The 17366-nt window shown below is 41.0% G+C and overlaps 2 protein-coding genes across 11 annotated transcripts in view; one reads left to right on the forward strand and one right to left on the reverse strand.

The window, feature by feature from the left end:
- The window catches only part of scn8aa (sodium channel, voltage gated, type VIII, alpha subunit a), a 46598-nt gene extending 35212 nt beyond the window's left edge, over positions 1 to 11386 (forward strand). For all 8 annotated transcript variants that reach the window (XM_056384469.1, XM_056384476.1, XM_056384468.1 and 5 more), the window contains 6 exons: positions 3805 to 4089; positions 4448 to 4501; positions 5112 to 5249; positions 5352 to 5456; positions 5582 to 5852; positions 5974 to 11386. In XM_056384469.1, coding sequence (XP_056240444.1) covers positions 3805 to 4089; positions 4448 to 4501; positions 5112 to 5249; positions 5352 to 5456; positions 5582 to 5852; positions 5974 to 7133 — 2013 coding nt within the window. In that variant the 3' untranslated portion in view covers positions 7134 to 11386. The remainder of the gene's footprint in view (positions 1 to 3804; positions 4090 to 4447; positions 4502 to 5111; positions 5250 to 5351; positions 5457 to 5581; positions 5853 to 5973) is intronic.
- Positions 11387 to 13976: 2590 nt separating this feature from the next.
- Positions 13977 to 17115, reverse strand: LOC130175132 (glucagon-1-like). 3 transcript variants are annotated; one of them, XR_008828705.1, is made up of 6 exons: positions 16870 to 17115; positions 16263 to 16397; positions 15480 to 15588; positions 15273 to 15364; positions 14798 to 14950; positions 13977 to 14534 (listed from the first exon to the last, which is right to left on the reverse strand). XR_008828705.1 is itself a non-coding variant. In XM_056385431.1 (6 exons), exons 3-6 carry the CDS (start codon positions 15535 to 15537, stop codon positions 14498 to 14500), a joined length of 345 nt encoding a protein of 114 aa, XP_056241406.1. In that variant the 5' UTR covers positions 15538 to 15588; positions 16263 to 16334; positions 16870 to 17106; the 3' UTR covers positions 13979 to 14497. The 3 variants fall into 3 exon arrangements, 2 of the variants coding, with proteins under 2 accessions (XP_056241406.1, XP_056241405.1); XM_056385431.1 differs by having other exon boundaries at positions 13979 to 14534; positions 15268 to 15364; positions 16263 to 16334; positions 16870 to 17106; XM_056385430.1 differs by lacking the exon at positions 16870 to 17115 and having other exon boundaries at positions 13979 to 14534; positions 15268 to 15364; positions 16263 to 16391.
- Between the last annotated feature and the right edge of the window lie 251 nt (positions 17116 to 17366).

Below are 17366 nucleotides of genomic sequence, written 5' to 3' on the forward strand. Positions count from 1 at the left end.
CAGCCCCACATGTGCAGCACTGTGCAGCACCCCACCCCACCCCACCCCTCCTCCTTCCTCCTCGTCCTCTTCCTCCACACCCCTTTATCCCTCCACTACTCACTCCATCTCGACCCGGTTTCGGCTGGGCCGGACCACTGGTGGGTCACCACACTCTCTCCTGCTTGTCCAGGATCTTTCTGCATCAGGGACTGAGACAGAAACCACACACTCACTGTGTTGTGGCTTTGGGAGGAAAGTATTTGTTAAGCTTCTGCCAGTCTCTGCACCCCTGGTCAAACCATCTGACCGACTGATCTGCTACCAGGCCATCCTGGTGGCAGATTATTACTTTAAACTTTATTGAACATTGTACGAGTTAAATACTTAGAATCACTTTTAATACTTTCCTTTGGCAATGCACGCAGAAGCTTAGCAAATACACTAGGCTGCCATTTCACACAAGGCATTACTGCTGTCATGTCATGGCACCACATACTGTAGCACATACAGCAGGCCCTGACTTCCTGTTGCCTTCCACTCCCACAGGAAGTGAAACTGGGAGGCAACAACGGGCATAGCCATAGGTTGACTAGCATTACAGCGTACAGGACAACACTCTCAACCCTAGACAAACAATGTGTCACCCCTCTTTAGTATGTCCCAAAAATGACAGACGAGCAGGAGAAGAAGGCCTGTGTAATCATTTAGTGGGTGGATTGGTTGTAACCAAATTGAATCTTAAAACTGGACTCACAGTGAAATCTCATTCATACTAGATATCCAGTGACTAAAATGTGATGCCGTTGCGTATGAGCAGACATCAATGCTTTTAGGTCCTGGATAGGCTTTATGGATGTCGTCATGCATGTTTCAATGAAATTTTCATAGGATACACTGTTAATTTTGGGATGGGAACTAGAACTGTCAGTAACATGATGTCATTTTTGGGGTTGGAAATCACGGCACATTTGCTTTAGTAGAGTGTAAATATATAAAGCACCGATGAATGACCTCATTCACTGGGTGTATGTGGTAAAAGAGGTGAGGGTGGCCCAGTAATGCAAAGGGAAACAAACAGAGGAATTTGATCCTGCTGTATCAGTTTTTGACTATAATGTCTATGCTCATCAATTGAGTTACCATTTTGTTTGAACTGAAAACAGAAAATTTGAGGTCAAAGCGATAAATAAATGAATAGGGAAGAACATGAATAGAGAGATGACACCGTATGAAAGAGATTCTGGAGAGTTAGAATGATGAGAACTTGTCCATCCTCGCTGGTTGAGTCTTGTGGCACGATGCACCGCAGAGGCCAAAATATCTCAACAGCACCGATCGAGCAGTGCAGCTTCAATTGGACACATTGCACTGCTTAACATGCAATGATTATGGGCTGTTCTGACTTTGTACTTTGCTCTCTCTTTCTCTTAATGCTGCTTTGTAATCTCGGTGTTACTTTTTTGAGTAATGCATTGTACAGGAATGTCTGGCCATCTTTACCCCAGTTTCAGTAAATCCCCTTTTTCCTGACGAACCTACTGAAGTTTAAGTTACACCACAAAGATTTTAAAATGACAATCATTTGTAATTTTAACTTTACAACCTACTTAAGATATTAGTCATCATGGGGCCTTTGGATAAAACTTCTGAACCCCCATCACTTCAGTGGCTTGTCCTCACTATGAGCAAAATATATCACAGATGTTATAAATCTTATATTGTGCTGTAGATATTTGTCAGACACCCAAATAACACATGTAAATATCAGAATGGCTCGTCAGACACACAAGCAAAGCTTAAGCCATTATCTCTTTAGCCGCTATCTCTCTATCCACACATTTCTCTATTTATTTATTTATTGATTCGAGCGGTTCTTGAGATTGCACAATGCCATGTAACACGCATGTAATATAACTGCCGATGCACATTATACATTTTTGAAAGCCATTTTCCCTCTTTCTGAGAATGCTTTCCACACAGCATGGCCTAATTCCTTTTTTAAACACTGAATTTTTGAAAGTGGTTCAATTTTTCTCAGATCGAGCAAAGAGTCATTCTCTCAGCGGGTGCAATGGCAACACTGTGCGGGACAGACTCAAATTATATTTGAAAAATATCCCAAAGTAATTTTCTTTTAGCACTTAACGTTTGATGCCATATTTTAACGGTGTGCCCTCGGTACATCACCACATTATGATTGCACGTTCAACACCAGTCAGGCTGTGATGGCCGTGTACACGCTGAGAGAATCCTGCTCTAGAGCTCCTCCCTGTCTGTCCATAATGAGGAGGGAATATGGCTCCACAAAACGAGTCTGCCAAAGACATGCATGCTCAGCTGTCTGCCTGAGAGCTGCTGGTCGGCCTGCCTTACACTGGTAGTGAGCGGTTCACTATGTGCTGAGCTTATTACTGGCTATGATAAATCTATGGGAAACCTGATTGGATTTGTTAGAAAGGACTAGGTTTTGGGGTGGTGGTGGGAATTAATATATATATATTTTTTATTATTTATTTATTGCTATAGTGTTTTATTGTTTGACTTGGGATAGTTATGGATCAGTAAGATTTAGAATATTGACTGTCTAAGGTTGGGGTGGTAAGAGTGGACACTTCATAGTGGTATGGCAAACACTTGTGATTAACTCGTAAGCTTTATAAAGTAAACATGCAGAAACAGACGCACATCTATTTTGCCCAAAAATTATGAACTGCATTTCTTACAACACAGTCAAATTCCCCTATTATTATTTCATGTGAAATAATAACAGGAGTGTTTAACAGTTTTGTGAGTCTCCCTGGAGAGATAAAGCTGTAGAAAACAACCACTGGGAAGTGCTGTGTGTGTGTGTGTGTGTGTGTTTTTATAAGCTCTATATAAACAATGAATTAGAACACACTAAAAATGTAGTTGTAATTGTAGATGTGAGATGACATTGTAATTGTTGCTAATTAAAGTATTTGTCAATAAATATAACTTGAAAACATATTCACTATATCACATTCGATATCTGTTTATGTGCACAGGAGTAGGTATAGTTTTGACAAATACACTAATAAACTTAGATCTGCCTAAAACTACATACATACATATAATGTGTAAAGGGAAAACATGTTATCATTTATTAATGAGTAACTATAAGGCTTCTCTTACCAGTTATTAATGGTAGTAACTCAAGATTAATGACTAGTATGCATTAACTTGATCTTGCCAAATAGTGAGCCTGCATCAATATATGAAAACTGTGTTATAACTTGTTTACAATTGTTTATTTATTATTTATAAAGGGTTAACAACCAAATGAATAACCTAATTATAAACCATTTATAAATCCTTTATAAGAGTAGTCTTATTGTAAGTGGTACCAAAAAATTTAATTGTACATTTTACATTATAAACGTTATTCTTTTAGAATTTTTATTTGGGTATTTGCCTTGGTATACGCGGTTGTTTGCATGTTTGTGTGTGCGTGTGTGCTTGAGTATCCCATAAGCATTTCTATCCGCATGCTTCAACAGATCAAAGAGCATCTCAGAGTCACATCAGTGCTACTCTAATTAGAATGGGACTGATACAGCGCTCCCTCCCATTAATTCCCCACACTTCAGTATGCACATCACAGCGGTGTGCGGTGCTTATTTTCGGCAACATGAAATCATAATAGAATTGAACTGCTGCTCTTAGCGCGGCTTTGAATAGCGTTTCTAAGTACGAAGTGTGACGCCATAACAGTATGTAGTGTCTTGTCGGAGGGGTTGAATGAGAAGAGTTTGTTTCCTGGTTCTCACACTGTCATATCCTGTCTTCCCTGGTCTGGTCTAGGTGGTAGTCAACGCCTTGGTGGGTGCCATCCCTTCCATTATGAATGTGTTGCTGGTTTGCCTCATCTTTTGGCTGATTTTCAGTATAATGGGGGTCAACCTGTTTGCGGGCAAGTACTACTACTGTTTCAATCAGACATCAGAGGAATACTTTCCTGTTGACGTGGTCAACAACAAGACCCAGTGTGAGGCCCTCATTCAGCAAAACTTTACCGAGGTCAGGTGGAAGAATGTCAAGATCAACTTTGACAATGTGGGCGCCGGCTACCTCGCCCTGCTGCAAGTGGTGAGAGTGTTGCTCCTCCTCTCCTCTATAACTGCATTCCTTGTTTCACACTGACTTGGTTTCTTTTCTCATTTTCCTATGCACGTTTCAGTTTTTTCTGTTTCGTTGTTGCTTCAAATTCCATTTACTTTCACAGTACTCAGAGGCTGTCTATGTCCGTATTCACTGTGTATATCTGTATGTTTCTCCATGCCCTTTACTTCATCCAGTTATTTCTTTCCATGCACAAGCTCTCCCACAGGACATGCATCAGTTTCGGTTTGAGTTTGAGTATTCTTTGATTTCAATTTAGAATTTTCTTGGCATTATTTGCGTCTGGTTCCTCCAAATGTATTTAGTTGTGTCTCTCTTTTGAAAGGCCACGTTCAAAGGCTGGATGGACATTATGTATGCGGCTGTGGATTCCAGAGAGGTATATTCATTGCTTCTTCAATAAATATTTTCATGCTCATTCAGAGTATCTCACTATATGCCAGTTTGGAATTAAAGGAATAGTTCAACATTTTGGGAAATATGCTCATTGACTTCCTTGCTGAGCATTAAATGAGTAGTAGGAGGTCTGAAGCTACCATCAGCACCCAGCTAACTTAGTTTAGCATTAAGACTGGACTGTCTCTTTGCCAGGACCAGTTGCCAGGCAACCAGTGGAGTCTATGAAGTTATTAGCCCCAGACAAGAAATATTTCAGCACAATTACCTGTAAAACAGCAAATTGTCATCTTTACACTTTGTTTTTGTATGGATTAAACAAATGGGGGGTTATTAGTGAACTTTAGAGGTGCTGGTGAGCAGATTTTGTTACCTTTTGTACAGAAAGAGGATAGCTGTTTCCTCCTTTTTCCATCTTCGTGCTAAGCTAAGTAAGCCAGCTGCTGGTGATAGCTTCATATTGGTCGTACAGGTATGAGAATAGTATTGGAGAATGGCCATTAAAAAATTGTATTTCCCAAAATGTCAAACAATTTCTTTGAAATGTGATAATAAAATACAACACTACCTTCAACATTGTGACTCCCTCCAAGGTGGAAGACCAGCCCGACTATGAAGTCAACATCTACATGTACATCTACTTTGTCGTTTTCATCATATTCGGCTCCTTCTTCACCCTCAATCTCTTCATTGGTGTGATCATTGACAACTTCAACCAGCAAAAGAAAAAGATAAGACTGGTTTTGTCCCTTAATCCCATATTTTGCCTCAAGGGTTTCCATTTTAAAGTTGCTAGAATATGATTATAACCAAATCTTTGTTTATTCCTTTACTTTGGAGGTCAAGATATCTTCATGACAGAGGAACAAAAGAAGTACTACAATGCCATGAAAAAACTTGGGTCCAAAAAGCCACAAAAACCTATTCCTCGACCGCAGGTGTGTTTTTTGAAATGTTTTTTCTTGAGGTTACTACTTTTGACCAAGTATTCAGATTGTACAATATATGATGCTGTTGGTTGGATCCTCAGTAAATCTCAGCTTCATTTCATTTCTCCTCATAGAACAAGATCCAGGGAATGGTGTTTGACTTTGTGACACAGCAAGTTTTCGACATCTCCATTATGATTCTCATCTGCCTCAACATGGTCACCATGATGGTGGAAACAGATGATCAGTCAAATGAAACGGAGCATGTCCTCTACTGGGTCAACTTCATATTCATCGTAGTCTTCACCACGGAGTTCCTGCTGAAGCTCTTTGCCCTTCGCCACTATTACTTCACCAATGGTTGGAATATTTTTGACGTGGTGGTGGTCATCCTGTCTATTGTTGGTGAGTGAGAGAGGTAGTTGACAGGAAGCAGTGAGGAGGTCACTTGAATATGTCGCCTGTAGAAGTCTGTTGTATCCCGATTGTATTCTCTTCATTTCTCTCCCCTTTTCCTTTCCCTCAGGTATGTTCTTGGCTGACCTCATTGAGAAGTACTTTGTGTCGCCAACTCTCTTCAGGGTGATCAGGCTGGCTCGTATTGGTCGTATCCTCCGTCTGATCAAAGGAGCTAAGGGCATCCGGACATTACTCTTTGCTCTGATGATGTCACTGCCAGCCCTATTCAACATCGGCCTACTGCTCTTCCTGGTCATGTTCATCTTCTCCATCTTTGGCATGTCTAACTTTGGTTATGTAAAACACGGAGCAGGCATTGACGACCTGTACAACTTTGAGACCTTTGGCAACAGTATGATCATTCTGTTTATGATCACCACGTCGGCCGGATGGGATGGCTTGCTGCTACCGATCCTCAACTACCCACCAGACTGCGACCCCAACTTGGAGAACCCTGGTACATCTGTGAAGGGCGACTGTGGTAATCCCTCAGTGGGAATCTTCTTTTTTGTCATGTATATCATAATTTCTTTCCTGATTGTGGTCAACATGTACATTGCCATCATCTTGGAGAACTTCAGTGTGGCCACAGAGGAAAGTGCTGATCCACTCAGTGAGGACGACTTTGAGACCTTCTACGAGATCTGGGAGAAGTTTGACCCCACTGCCTCTCAGTTCATTACTTTTGCCAAGCTGTCTGACTTTGCTGATGCATTGGAGCACCCACTTCGTGTGCCAAAGCCCAACACTATAGAACTAATTGCCATGGACATGCCCATGGTGAGCGGCGATCGCATTCACTGCCTGGACATCCTGTTTGCCTTCACAAAGCGTGTGCTGGGTGACAGTGGTGAGTTGGACATGCTGAGGCAGCAGATGGAGGAGCGTTTCGTGGCAGCCAACCCCTCCAAAGTGTCATACGAGCCCATCACCACCACCCTCCGCCGCAAACAGGAGGAGGTCTCTGCCAGAATTATCCAGAATGCCTACCGCGCCCACCTCATCAGGCGCGGCATCATCTTCAAACGCCACACTTTTACCAACAATAAGCTTGAGAATGGCGGCACCAACCAAGAGAAGAAAGAGAGCACACCATCCACAGCCTCGCTCCCCTCTTACGACAGTGTGACCAAACCTGACAAGGAGAAGCAGGACGAGAACAAGGAGGATTGGGCCAGGAAAGAGAAGGACAAAAACCAAAAAGATGAGTGGGAATCCAAGTGTTAGGGTTCAGTGACTCAAAATCCAATAAAACACAGCGAGATGAGACTCTGAGCCCAAACCCAACAAATGTAGAAAAAGTGATCATTTGCAAGTAAGAAAAAAAAAAAAAAAAACATACAAAAAAATGTTTACAGACTCAATTACTACTGAGGCAATGTGGTTTCTTATGTCGTAAAAGACAGCTGAACCAAACACAATCAGTTTACCGTGGAACTTTTGCTGCATAGTGACCAAGTTCATAGAGATGAGGAACAAACGCAAAATGAAAAACAGTGACTCACAGTGTGCTGGCCAATGACACACATTTCTTTGGGGACCAACTGCCAAGGCACAGAAATCTCTGCTAGATGATTGGAGAATTGCAAAATCCCTGCCACCACCAAGTGTGGAACCCCGCAGCAAAGCTCCGATGCTACGGGACTGGATCACACAGATCCTACTAGAACTGTGTTAGCAGTCTAAAGGAGGGTCTGTAACATTGAGTTTACCATCTTTATCAAGAAGAAAACAATAATCAACCAAGCAAGTTTAGCTAGGAAGGAAACACTTGCGAGGGAGGGGGAAACCCAGAACTGCAGACAAAGATTTTTTTTGTTTGTTTGTGCTGAGTATACTTGCATCTTTACATTATTTGAGCAGCAAAAAAGATAACATTTAGCCCATGTCACTAGTCTTTTCATCTCCTCTTTCTTATACTGACACTAGAAAAGACATTTTCTACATGGGCTTTCACACTGACCGGGTAGGGGTCATTAGACATTGTTTTGACTTGGGCTGAAGGAGACTTGCTCAGACCGAGTTCCAGATAAATAATAATTATTGTGCTCGTAATGCATAGAAATGACTTGCATGAAGGCATGTTTTGATCAGGAATCATGCATGAGTAATCATAGTCCACAAGACACTAATTCTCAGACCACTGCAGTGGCTTGACTATAAGTTTGAGGCTGTCCACTGGGAAAAATTATAAATGGAAAATGAAGATTATGGATAATGATATATAGAATATTGGGGGAATTATATCCATATGATCCCGCCCTTCTCTAGTTTTGTTTTTCAGCTGACCTTTTAATTCAGCCCTTCATCAAAATTTCAGGTGAGTGAAGGATGTAAGCACTCAGAGGCAATGTTTCAGTCAGCTCAGCCAACAACACAAACTAGAAAAGGTTTTTTTGCTGCTCTGAATGTGAATAGTTTAGAAAGAGTGTGGAGTGTCTGAGTATTAGGAAGCAGAATACCCTCATGTTGAGGATGCACAGATTTGGAGGGCCGTGTCAGTAATCCTGAACCAAATCTGGGGCTTACATCTATTTGTCTTTTTCATCCTACAGTCACTTTCCTTACTTTCCTGTGGTCCCTGTTATGGCAATGAGAGCAGATGATGTTTCACGCCAAGGAATCCATATCTGGCACCAGTAAAGGTCTGGTGTGCTGAAGTGTGAATAGGTATCCCATCTACTGTAGTTCCTGGAGAAGGGACAGAAATATGGTTTTTATTTTCTGCTTTGTTTTGATATTCACTTTGTTTCGGGCTAGAACAGAAAAACACAATGTAGGTAGAGACATTAGACCGTACTTTTACAGACTCATTTCATTACGGTCCCTCTTTTGTACTCTTGTCAGATCCACATCAGAATTTCCCAGTGAGTGATGTCTTAGGTAGTGCTTTTCGGACAATTTGAGTTGCGAGCTTTAGAAAAACAAAAAGCCTTGAAGTCCTTCTCTGATGTCCTTGTGATGCAATCATTCTCAGAAAAGGCTTCGATCAGTAAGCATGACACTGACCATCTGAAACAGCAGCGTTAGCAGAGAATTATCACAAGGACATGCCTTGTCGTGCCTAGCATGTATGGAAGGTGGATGGCCGTGAAGGGCTTGTGGTTTTGTCTGCAGAAACAAATGGATTTTGTCTGATATTACAGGGAGGTGGATGGGGGATAAATAACACAGCATAAACGTGGACCAATAAATAGGTAGAGCCCCTCCCTTCAGGGTTTTAGACTGACTGCCATGAGAATAAGAGAGAAACACAAGAGCAGAAGAAGAGAACAGTGCTTTGGTCTGAGTCGGAGTGCTGAAAGTCCCATGTTTGTCAGTGTATCATTGTGCTTTTGTGGGACCTCTTAAACACTGTGTGGTGTTGGACCCGGGCTCGCACCATCTTTTCACATACTTGCAGGCTTTCAAACGCTATCACCCGCTTCAAAAATAATAAGTCAGAGATGGAGGTAGAAACCTAACACTTGCCGTGATAAAACATCAGCAGGCCTCACATCGACGCAGCTATGTTGTATAATAAGCTTTGTGGGTGTTTTTCATAAAACAGAAAACAAAAAAACCTGAGGCTTTGTCAAGTAGTTGACAAGACACAACTGCCTCTTTAATGTGTTCCTGCCATTTCTTTTCTACACAGGAGTGATGGTCCTATTTACAAGTGGATGACTGGACATAAATCTGGCATCCATTGTCACACCACTAATGCCATTTGGTGTGTTTAACACTGCCTGTACCAGAACCCCCTGTCTGTAACAATAACTGAGGTCTGTTTACAATATGAGGTCTCCGAATCAGTTTGGCTGCTGCACACTGAAACCAAATACATTCCCAATGAGAACCACAGGAGGAGTGAGTAATGTCATCCAATTTACCCATGTTCATCTTGGATGTAATGTTTTAGAATGATACATTCACACTTGAAAAAAAATGTAAAAAAAACCAACAAAAAACAAAAAGAAAAAAGAAAACACAAAAACATATATGTGTACAGTGCAGGCTATGATGTAAATGGCACAATCGCTGAAAAAGAACAAACTTTTCGAGAGAAACTATAAATATTGTATTATATTCTTTTATTTTATCGGCATGCTTTGTTGTGTTTTTTTGTAAATACGGAATTTTAAAAATGTTACTACTAATAATCAAAAAATGAATAATAACAATAATATAGAATGGCTTCCAGCTATGCCCTTTGTCACATTTGTTACCTTTTGGATTTTTTGAGACACTTTTCACTTTGTTGACAGAAATTGAATGAAATATAGATATTATATAATACAAAAGATATATACATGTATACATATGTGTCTATATGTATATACATAAAACAGAAGAACACTGTTTGTCACATTTGATTTATGTGCAACACGTTCAGTGGATGTCTAAAACTGGTTGTTTCCAGCACCCTTCTATGTTGGGGAATAGCTCATGTGCGATGTTACTGGAGCTGCTTGCCATGGATTGTAGCCTGATCATGACGAAAGGATAATGTTACCAGCACATTTCTCACTTACTGTCATACGTCTCACCCTCACTGAGTATACAGGACACACCCACAGTCACAAACACACACACACACACACACACACACACACACACATACACAGGTGACTCTCTGCCCACCGACTTTACCAGTGATCTCTCCCGCGAGGACGTCAACTGGTGTGACTGACTGCCTCGTCCACCCTGAGACGGTACCAACCCCAGGGCCCCCCCAACCCCCCCATACACACACATCAGTGCCATTACAACTCAACATGCATACAATCATGTACTTGCTTCTCATCCTCACATTTCTTTTGATGAATGGTTTGTTTTTAGTGTTCCACTCAATGGCATGTGCCTTTTTTCTGCTTTTTCTGCGAATTTGGATGTCGATGCCACACTGAAAAAAAAAGTAAAAAAGAAAGAAAAAAAAAAGAAAAACGACAACAACAAAAAAAAAGAAACAAAAAACATGTTTCCAAACTGTGGAGGGTGGGGGTATGAGGGTGAGCACAACATTAATCAGGGATGTCGAGTCAGAAATACTGCCGGAGGATCATCCAGACACCCCACTTCATCTTAATATTCAACAATGTGTGATGTTAACAGAAAAACAGCTAACTCAAAAATGTCCTGTTCTTAGTGCTATGTGTGTCACCCACTTGGCTTGTGAAAAAGCAGCTTGCCTTCTATATTTCTGTTTTATTTCTTCTATATTTCTGTTTCCATCTGAAATTTATTTTTGTATCAATATTTGATTATAGGACTCATTCTTTTTTAGCATGGTTTATTATGGGCGTTTTTTCTTTTTTGCTGAAAAATTAAAAAGTGCTTTTCAAACTGTTGTTATCATTTGACACCGTGATAGAGGATATACAGTACAATATGATGGTGTGTTGCACAACCACTTGGACTCTTGGTAAGAATATATGAAAGATTGTCTTCATTTGAGCACGAACCTTTTTATTACCAATAAAGCAGCCTTCCAGTTACAACTCGTGTTTGTTTCTTGCTGAAATGTTGACTTCTGAACATCCTTTTAGCCTTTTGACTTTCCTGTAGGTAGACTTCAGATTCCCTTTGTCCACTTTAAGTAGCGGTCACCATTTTGTGTGGATTATTTCACTTTTGTGGTGCTGTATGAGGATGCAAGTGCATTACAAAACGTCCTGTGAAATGGAGCTGAGTGGCACTGTGGTAACAGGGTCATGAAAGGCAGCCTTTCAAACGTAATGGACTTATGGATTTGTTAAGAGCCCTGTGTTAACACCCCCCTCCCAGGCAGAGGACGGACTATAGCCCCATTATTATGCAGTCCATCTGTACTGTGATGCTCCTCTTTGCGGTTCACCATAAAATAAATAGCTCAGAGGTATGATATTACAGTTGTCACCCCCATAACCTCACAGCCTCCTGTGAACAGGGCTGAGATAGCCATGTTGGGAGATATTGATCTGTTTGTGCTGTTTTCCGTTGGGTTCCCTGAGGTGGAGGAGGGTACGAAAGCCTTTCTGGAGAGTAGGTGGAATTGTATGTAAATGATGCGTGGAGTTGTCTTCAGGCAGTGCACACACTGAATATATGGCAAATTCTCCATCCTCTCTCTCTCCTCCCTTCTTTTAATCACATTACAAAATTTTGTCTCCCCGGATACTCCTCTCCCTCAAGTCACATGGTTTATTTTTCAACTCCCAGCATCTCCCTCCCCCTCTGTCCTTCGCCCATCTCCCTGGATTTTTGTATGATTTTTTTTTTCAAATGTATGTGTCGCTATGTTTTCCATAGAATCGGCTACACATGCGGGCAGAGACAACCTGCTCCTCATTCACTATCCACACCTCCTGGCTACACTGAAATGCTCCAGGATAGCTGTGAGAGGGTGTAGTGAGGTGGAGAAGAGAGAGAGAGAGAGAAGGGCCGAGTCAGAAAGGGAGGGGCGAGGTAAGGAAAAGAGAAGGGGAAGGGAGGTGGTGGAGCACTGCAGTGCAGATAAATTAATGCAGCAGTCGAGGCTGAGTCAGCAGCACACTCCCAGTTTGGCCCAGTGCCTCCATCAGCTTGTGCCTGGCTGCCTAAGAGACCGGCTTCCCCTCCCAGAAAAAAAGATCACACCAATATATGGACGTTTCAACCTAAAATGAGGCTCGTTTTCGGCCTGTGAGCGCGGCGAAGCGCCGCCGGCAGCCGGTGCTGCTGCGCCCGCGCTGATGCAGAGGAGCTGTCCTTGGTGCTGCAGATGGTACCGCGAGGACGAACAACCTCTGCCCGTGTCTGAGGCTTTCTGGGTGGGGCAGCATCCGAGGAGGGCAACGCTGGCTCGCGTGGAGCTAAAAACCCAACCATAAAAATGTGTTCAGAGTGCGGAGGAGCTCGACCTAATTCGTAGACAGCCACACCTACACTCCCATCTCCTCATCCTCTTCCTAAGCTCGCTTTCCTCTCACCCCACCTCCTTTCCTCTGAAGTGTGTTGCCACATGGCATGTGGTTTCTCTGTGGGTAGACCTGAACGTGGCTAAATATAACGATTAAACGTGTCACAGTATTTCCTTTGCCATGATTATTTTTTATAACAAGAAGCTTTGGCTTTAATACACGTGTTGGTTACACTGAATATTATAATAGTCCTTTATTCACTAATGAGAGCTATGCGTCATTTACAAAGGCTCTTCATCAACGGCAGTACAATGCTTGGATTATGTGTCCCACTGTTATTTTCTTCTCTGTCCCAGTTTGCTGCAGTCCTGCTGGTAAGTGTCAGGAAGTGCAAACAGCCAGCAGTAGAAGGGGGTTTTCCTACTATCTGATCCCATTTCAACCCTTGACTGAGATCAGAGGGTTGTGTTTGTGCTCTTGTGGTGTTCCCTCCCTTGCTCCTTTCCACCCCACCCCCCTTCTCCCCTCCTCTCCTGGTCTCCCTTTGTCCCCAGTGACTCAGACTGAGGTGGGAGGACAGAGCCCAAAGAGGGAGCACTCCATTATACATATGGCCAGAAGCCAAGAGCCCCCACCACAGCTGCACCCTCATATAACTCTACATTTCTCAATGAGAGACGAGGCAGACACATAACTAACCCCCACCCCTACCCAGCACACACATGCACACAAAAACCACCACCACCACCACTTCCAGTTATAGCTTTCAGTTTCTCTCCACCTACCTAAAATCAACCAGCCCCTCCTTTTTCACGAAACATTAACTCCATTAGCTACTGTATTTTCAGCTTGCCTTATTGCATAACTTTATTGTGCAACAATGTAAATGTGTGTGCTATATACAAAAAGGAACGGCCAGGAAAAAAAGAAACAAAATAGATGCTTTTACACCCACACACAGCCTTTTTTATTTCTTTTTTTTCAAGATTGCCCGAATCAGCCTGAGCTGCTTGGCTGCCTGATCTTTCTGATTTGCTGAACAACAGCACCCACCTCTGGTCAGCCCCATGTATATATGAAATGTGTTGTTTCTTCTTAAATATATCACTAAATACTGCCTGTGTTACTTTGCATTTGATAGCTTTGACCATATCTATCAATATCTGCAATTTCAATCCACAACGCAGCGACTTTTTAAGATTTTATTTTAAAATCTTAAACAGTTTGAAAATACATTTGTGCGCATCACGACATCAAAGGCATACAGGTGAATATACAATGCATTCATAAAGTTTTTTTCATCTTGCATCTTAGTTTATGCATACTGCAGAAAATCAAAATAAGACGCAAAATATAAATCAATCAATCAATCAAGCCTGCCTTCTCTGTAAGGTGCGGGTATTCAAACATGACTGTGAAGTTTCTTCTGAAATTGAAAAAAATGACGTTTGAAATAATAGTGAGTCTGTAGATGAACTTAAGCTTCAAAGGAAATAATTCTGACATTTCCAAATAACAAAAAAGTTGTGATAAGAAGTTGAACATCCTGATTATTTTTCTTCATTTTCTTACTTATAATGGAAACAGCAAAGTGCAAAAATGTACTTTTTATCTGAGAATACCTCAGAATAAATAAACCGAGCAGTATTTTCTATTTTGTTGTGGAGGGCTCATCTTCTTTTATGCTGCTGGCTGATGTAAAGCACAAGCGTACGCGTTATCTGGAGTGTCTTATACGTCTGCGATGTGGGGCATGTCTTCATGACATCTGTAAAAAATAATAGTACAAAAAAAAAAGGGGTTGAAGTCACACAAAAACCAAAATATATCCAATCTAAAAATACTGACAAAACCTGTGAATCATTTTCACTTTGATCCAAAATCAAACGATTTCCAGCACAGTGATCTTGAACAATTAGAAACTGTTGTCATGTCATTTATATGCCACAGTAACACTCGTGCAGTAACGTCTGCATTGCCACTCTCCTCTCACACCATCACCAAAGAAACGTCTTCGGCTTTTCAGCTCACCCTTCTCGTTTGGTGCTGGCCAGCCACTCCACAAAATCCTTAGCCTTAATCTTATCAAGATAGTGGGTGAAGTCGCTGGTGAACGTCCCGTCTGCGTGTCTTTTCAGGTTTCGGATGATGTTTTGTCCTTTCTCCAGCTGATATGAATGCCATCTAAGAAAAGCAGAACTGATGAGTAAATGTTCATTTTAAGTTTCAGTCATTGCCAAACATCATGTTGCATATTTCATACAGGTATTTCACAATAGAGTTAAAATATTTGTAACATCAGTATATTTATTTTATTTATGTTTTTTTTTTCAGCAAAAATGGCTACACTCAATTTACAGAGAAATACTGGAGCTCACATTGTATCAAATATTGTTTTCACAGAATATCTCTATTTTGCTCAATCTTCTAAATTTTAAAAGTGCTGCTAAATGTCTGAACATGCATGTTTCCAATTAAGCAGAAGGACATTGAAAACATACTTAACTGGTCTGGTTTTATCCACAACCATCTCTTTACTGCTCGAACAGAGGAACAAGACCAACATACACCACACGAGCAGGCTCATCTTTAGGTCACCTATAGTTAACACATAACCAAGAACGCAAACACAATGTTTATCCTGCTAGATTATTTAAGAAAAGAAAACATTGCATTTCTTAGGATAGGGTTAGGTCTGAATGAACAAACTCACCTTGGGAAACTCTGGCTTGTCTCCAGTGAAGTGCTGTAGTTGCTTGTCTGGTGCACATGCAGTGTTATATTGATGAAGCCACAGAGAAGCCCCTCTACACCTTGAAACACTGTGAAGATACACTGGGAGTGGACTAAACCGCAAGTACTGATTATCTCTGTCACTGTCTAAAGACAGCAGGTGTCACAGTGTGACATATGGGTCACCTCCCACAGCTGATGACCCCCCTCCTCATTACAGTGGTCCAGATCATAGCTGATCTGAACTAGACTGGCATGTACTCACCACACGGGTCAAAGGTCACAGCCCACTCTGACTTACTCAGACAGTAGCAGGTGTGAAGAAATATTGTTCTGGTGTGTGACACCAAGAACATGACTCCTTTACTGCATTGTTTACTTCTTTAATATTTGATATCTAGGCTGTTGAGTGTAGTCAGTTGCAGTGTTGCAGTCCCCTATGACTTCATATTAATATTTAGATGGAAATTTGAGAATACTATGGTAGATATTTTGTTTTGTCTTCGCAACGTAGTGAAAACTTTTAATGAAAGCTTAAAAACAGCTAGTGATTGATGTACAGTATATTTCAAGAAGTTTTTAGCCATCGTATTTATAATAAACTAGTGTATTGTTGCTATATTGATGGGATGCAACATATTGCTTCTTAAAAGAGTTTGCTTTTACTTCATCATCTGATAATCTATTTCAAAGGACAACACACAAAGCGTCTCAAAGAGTCGGATGCCGATGATGGAAACCACCACAGCTGGTATACACTCACCTCCATCTTGTCCTCCTCAGTCTCATTTCTCATGTAGGTTCCCTCTCCTCTCCTCCACCCTCACTGCCTCACCTGTACATGTATCCATTGAACATCATTTGTTGTTTTGGTCAGAATGAGACAGTTATTCTGCATCTGTAAAGTCAGGGTTTGAGATCATTTGACCCAACATCGACAACAAAGTGAATTCACTATTTAGACTGAACATGAATATAAGTCAGTTAAAGATAATTAAGCAATTCAGAAATAGTATCCAAAGGCACGTGTTTACACACAGGCAAGAAAATCCATCAGCTCCAGTAGCTTAATCGCACAGAAGTAGTTGGTAGTTGGAGTTAATGTTAAGCTAATTCACAAACGGAGGAGTTTATTAAGCCATTTATGACTCCAGTTTATTTGAGATATGGGGAAAATACAGAGCAACTGTTTTGCGGTAGGTATGCGTGATATATTACCCGTATTTAAACGTAAAACACTGTTACTACTTGAAAAATTATGCTAAAGCTAGTCAGCTAGCACTGCTAACTGACCTTGCTGAACTTGCTATAGACTCGGCTAACAGCTGTTAGAGTGGGCACATAGAGAGGACAACAGTCGATTCACTGACCCTGTAGCTTCAATGTTTCAAGGTAAACCTGTAAAAATGTCTGGCTAGAAAATGTTACAGCTAATTCCAGTCAAAAAACGTATTATAAATTGCTTTATTTTCAACCGAGATCACCTTCGGCTAACAAGGCCAGAATTTACCGAGCAGAAAATCACAACATTATAAAACAGTGATTGACATTCATTCATAGCATAAAATGAAACAATGAACTAATAAAATTAAAACAGAAAAATGTATATGTTTTATCCCACTACAGTTTCTTAATCATAGAATATAACTGGATAAAACTAGGGGTTGTTTCAATTTGTCTTTGGTAAGTAAAGCATCAGCTTTTAAAGCTTGATGATGAAAATTCAATTGCAATTGAATCCAAAAGGGGTTGATTTAGTACATTTACATTTATGTATGAAATACTTCACCAATAGAATTATATTGTTTACAAAAAAAAAAATGTTTCTTTTGTCCACCATAATTATCCAATGTTGGATAATATTCAA

The sequence above is a fragment of the Seriola aureovittata genome, chromosome 9 (genome assembly GCF_021018895.1).
Source record: "Seriola aureovittata isolate HTS-2021-v1 ecotype China chromosome 9, ASM2101889v1, whole genome shotgun sequence".
NCBI classification, from domain to species: Eukaryota; Metazoa; Chordata; class Actinopteri; order Carangiformes; family Carangidae; genus Seriola; species Seriola aureovittata.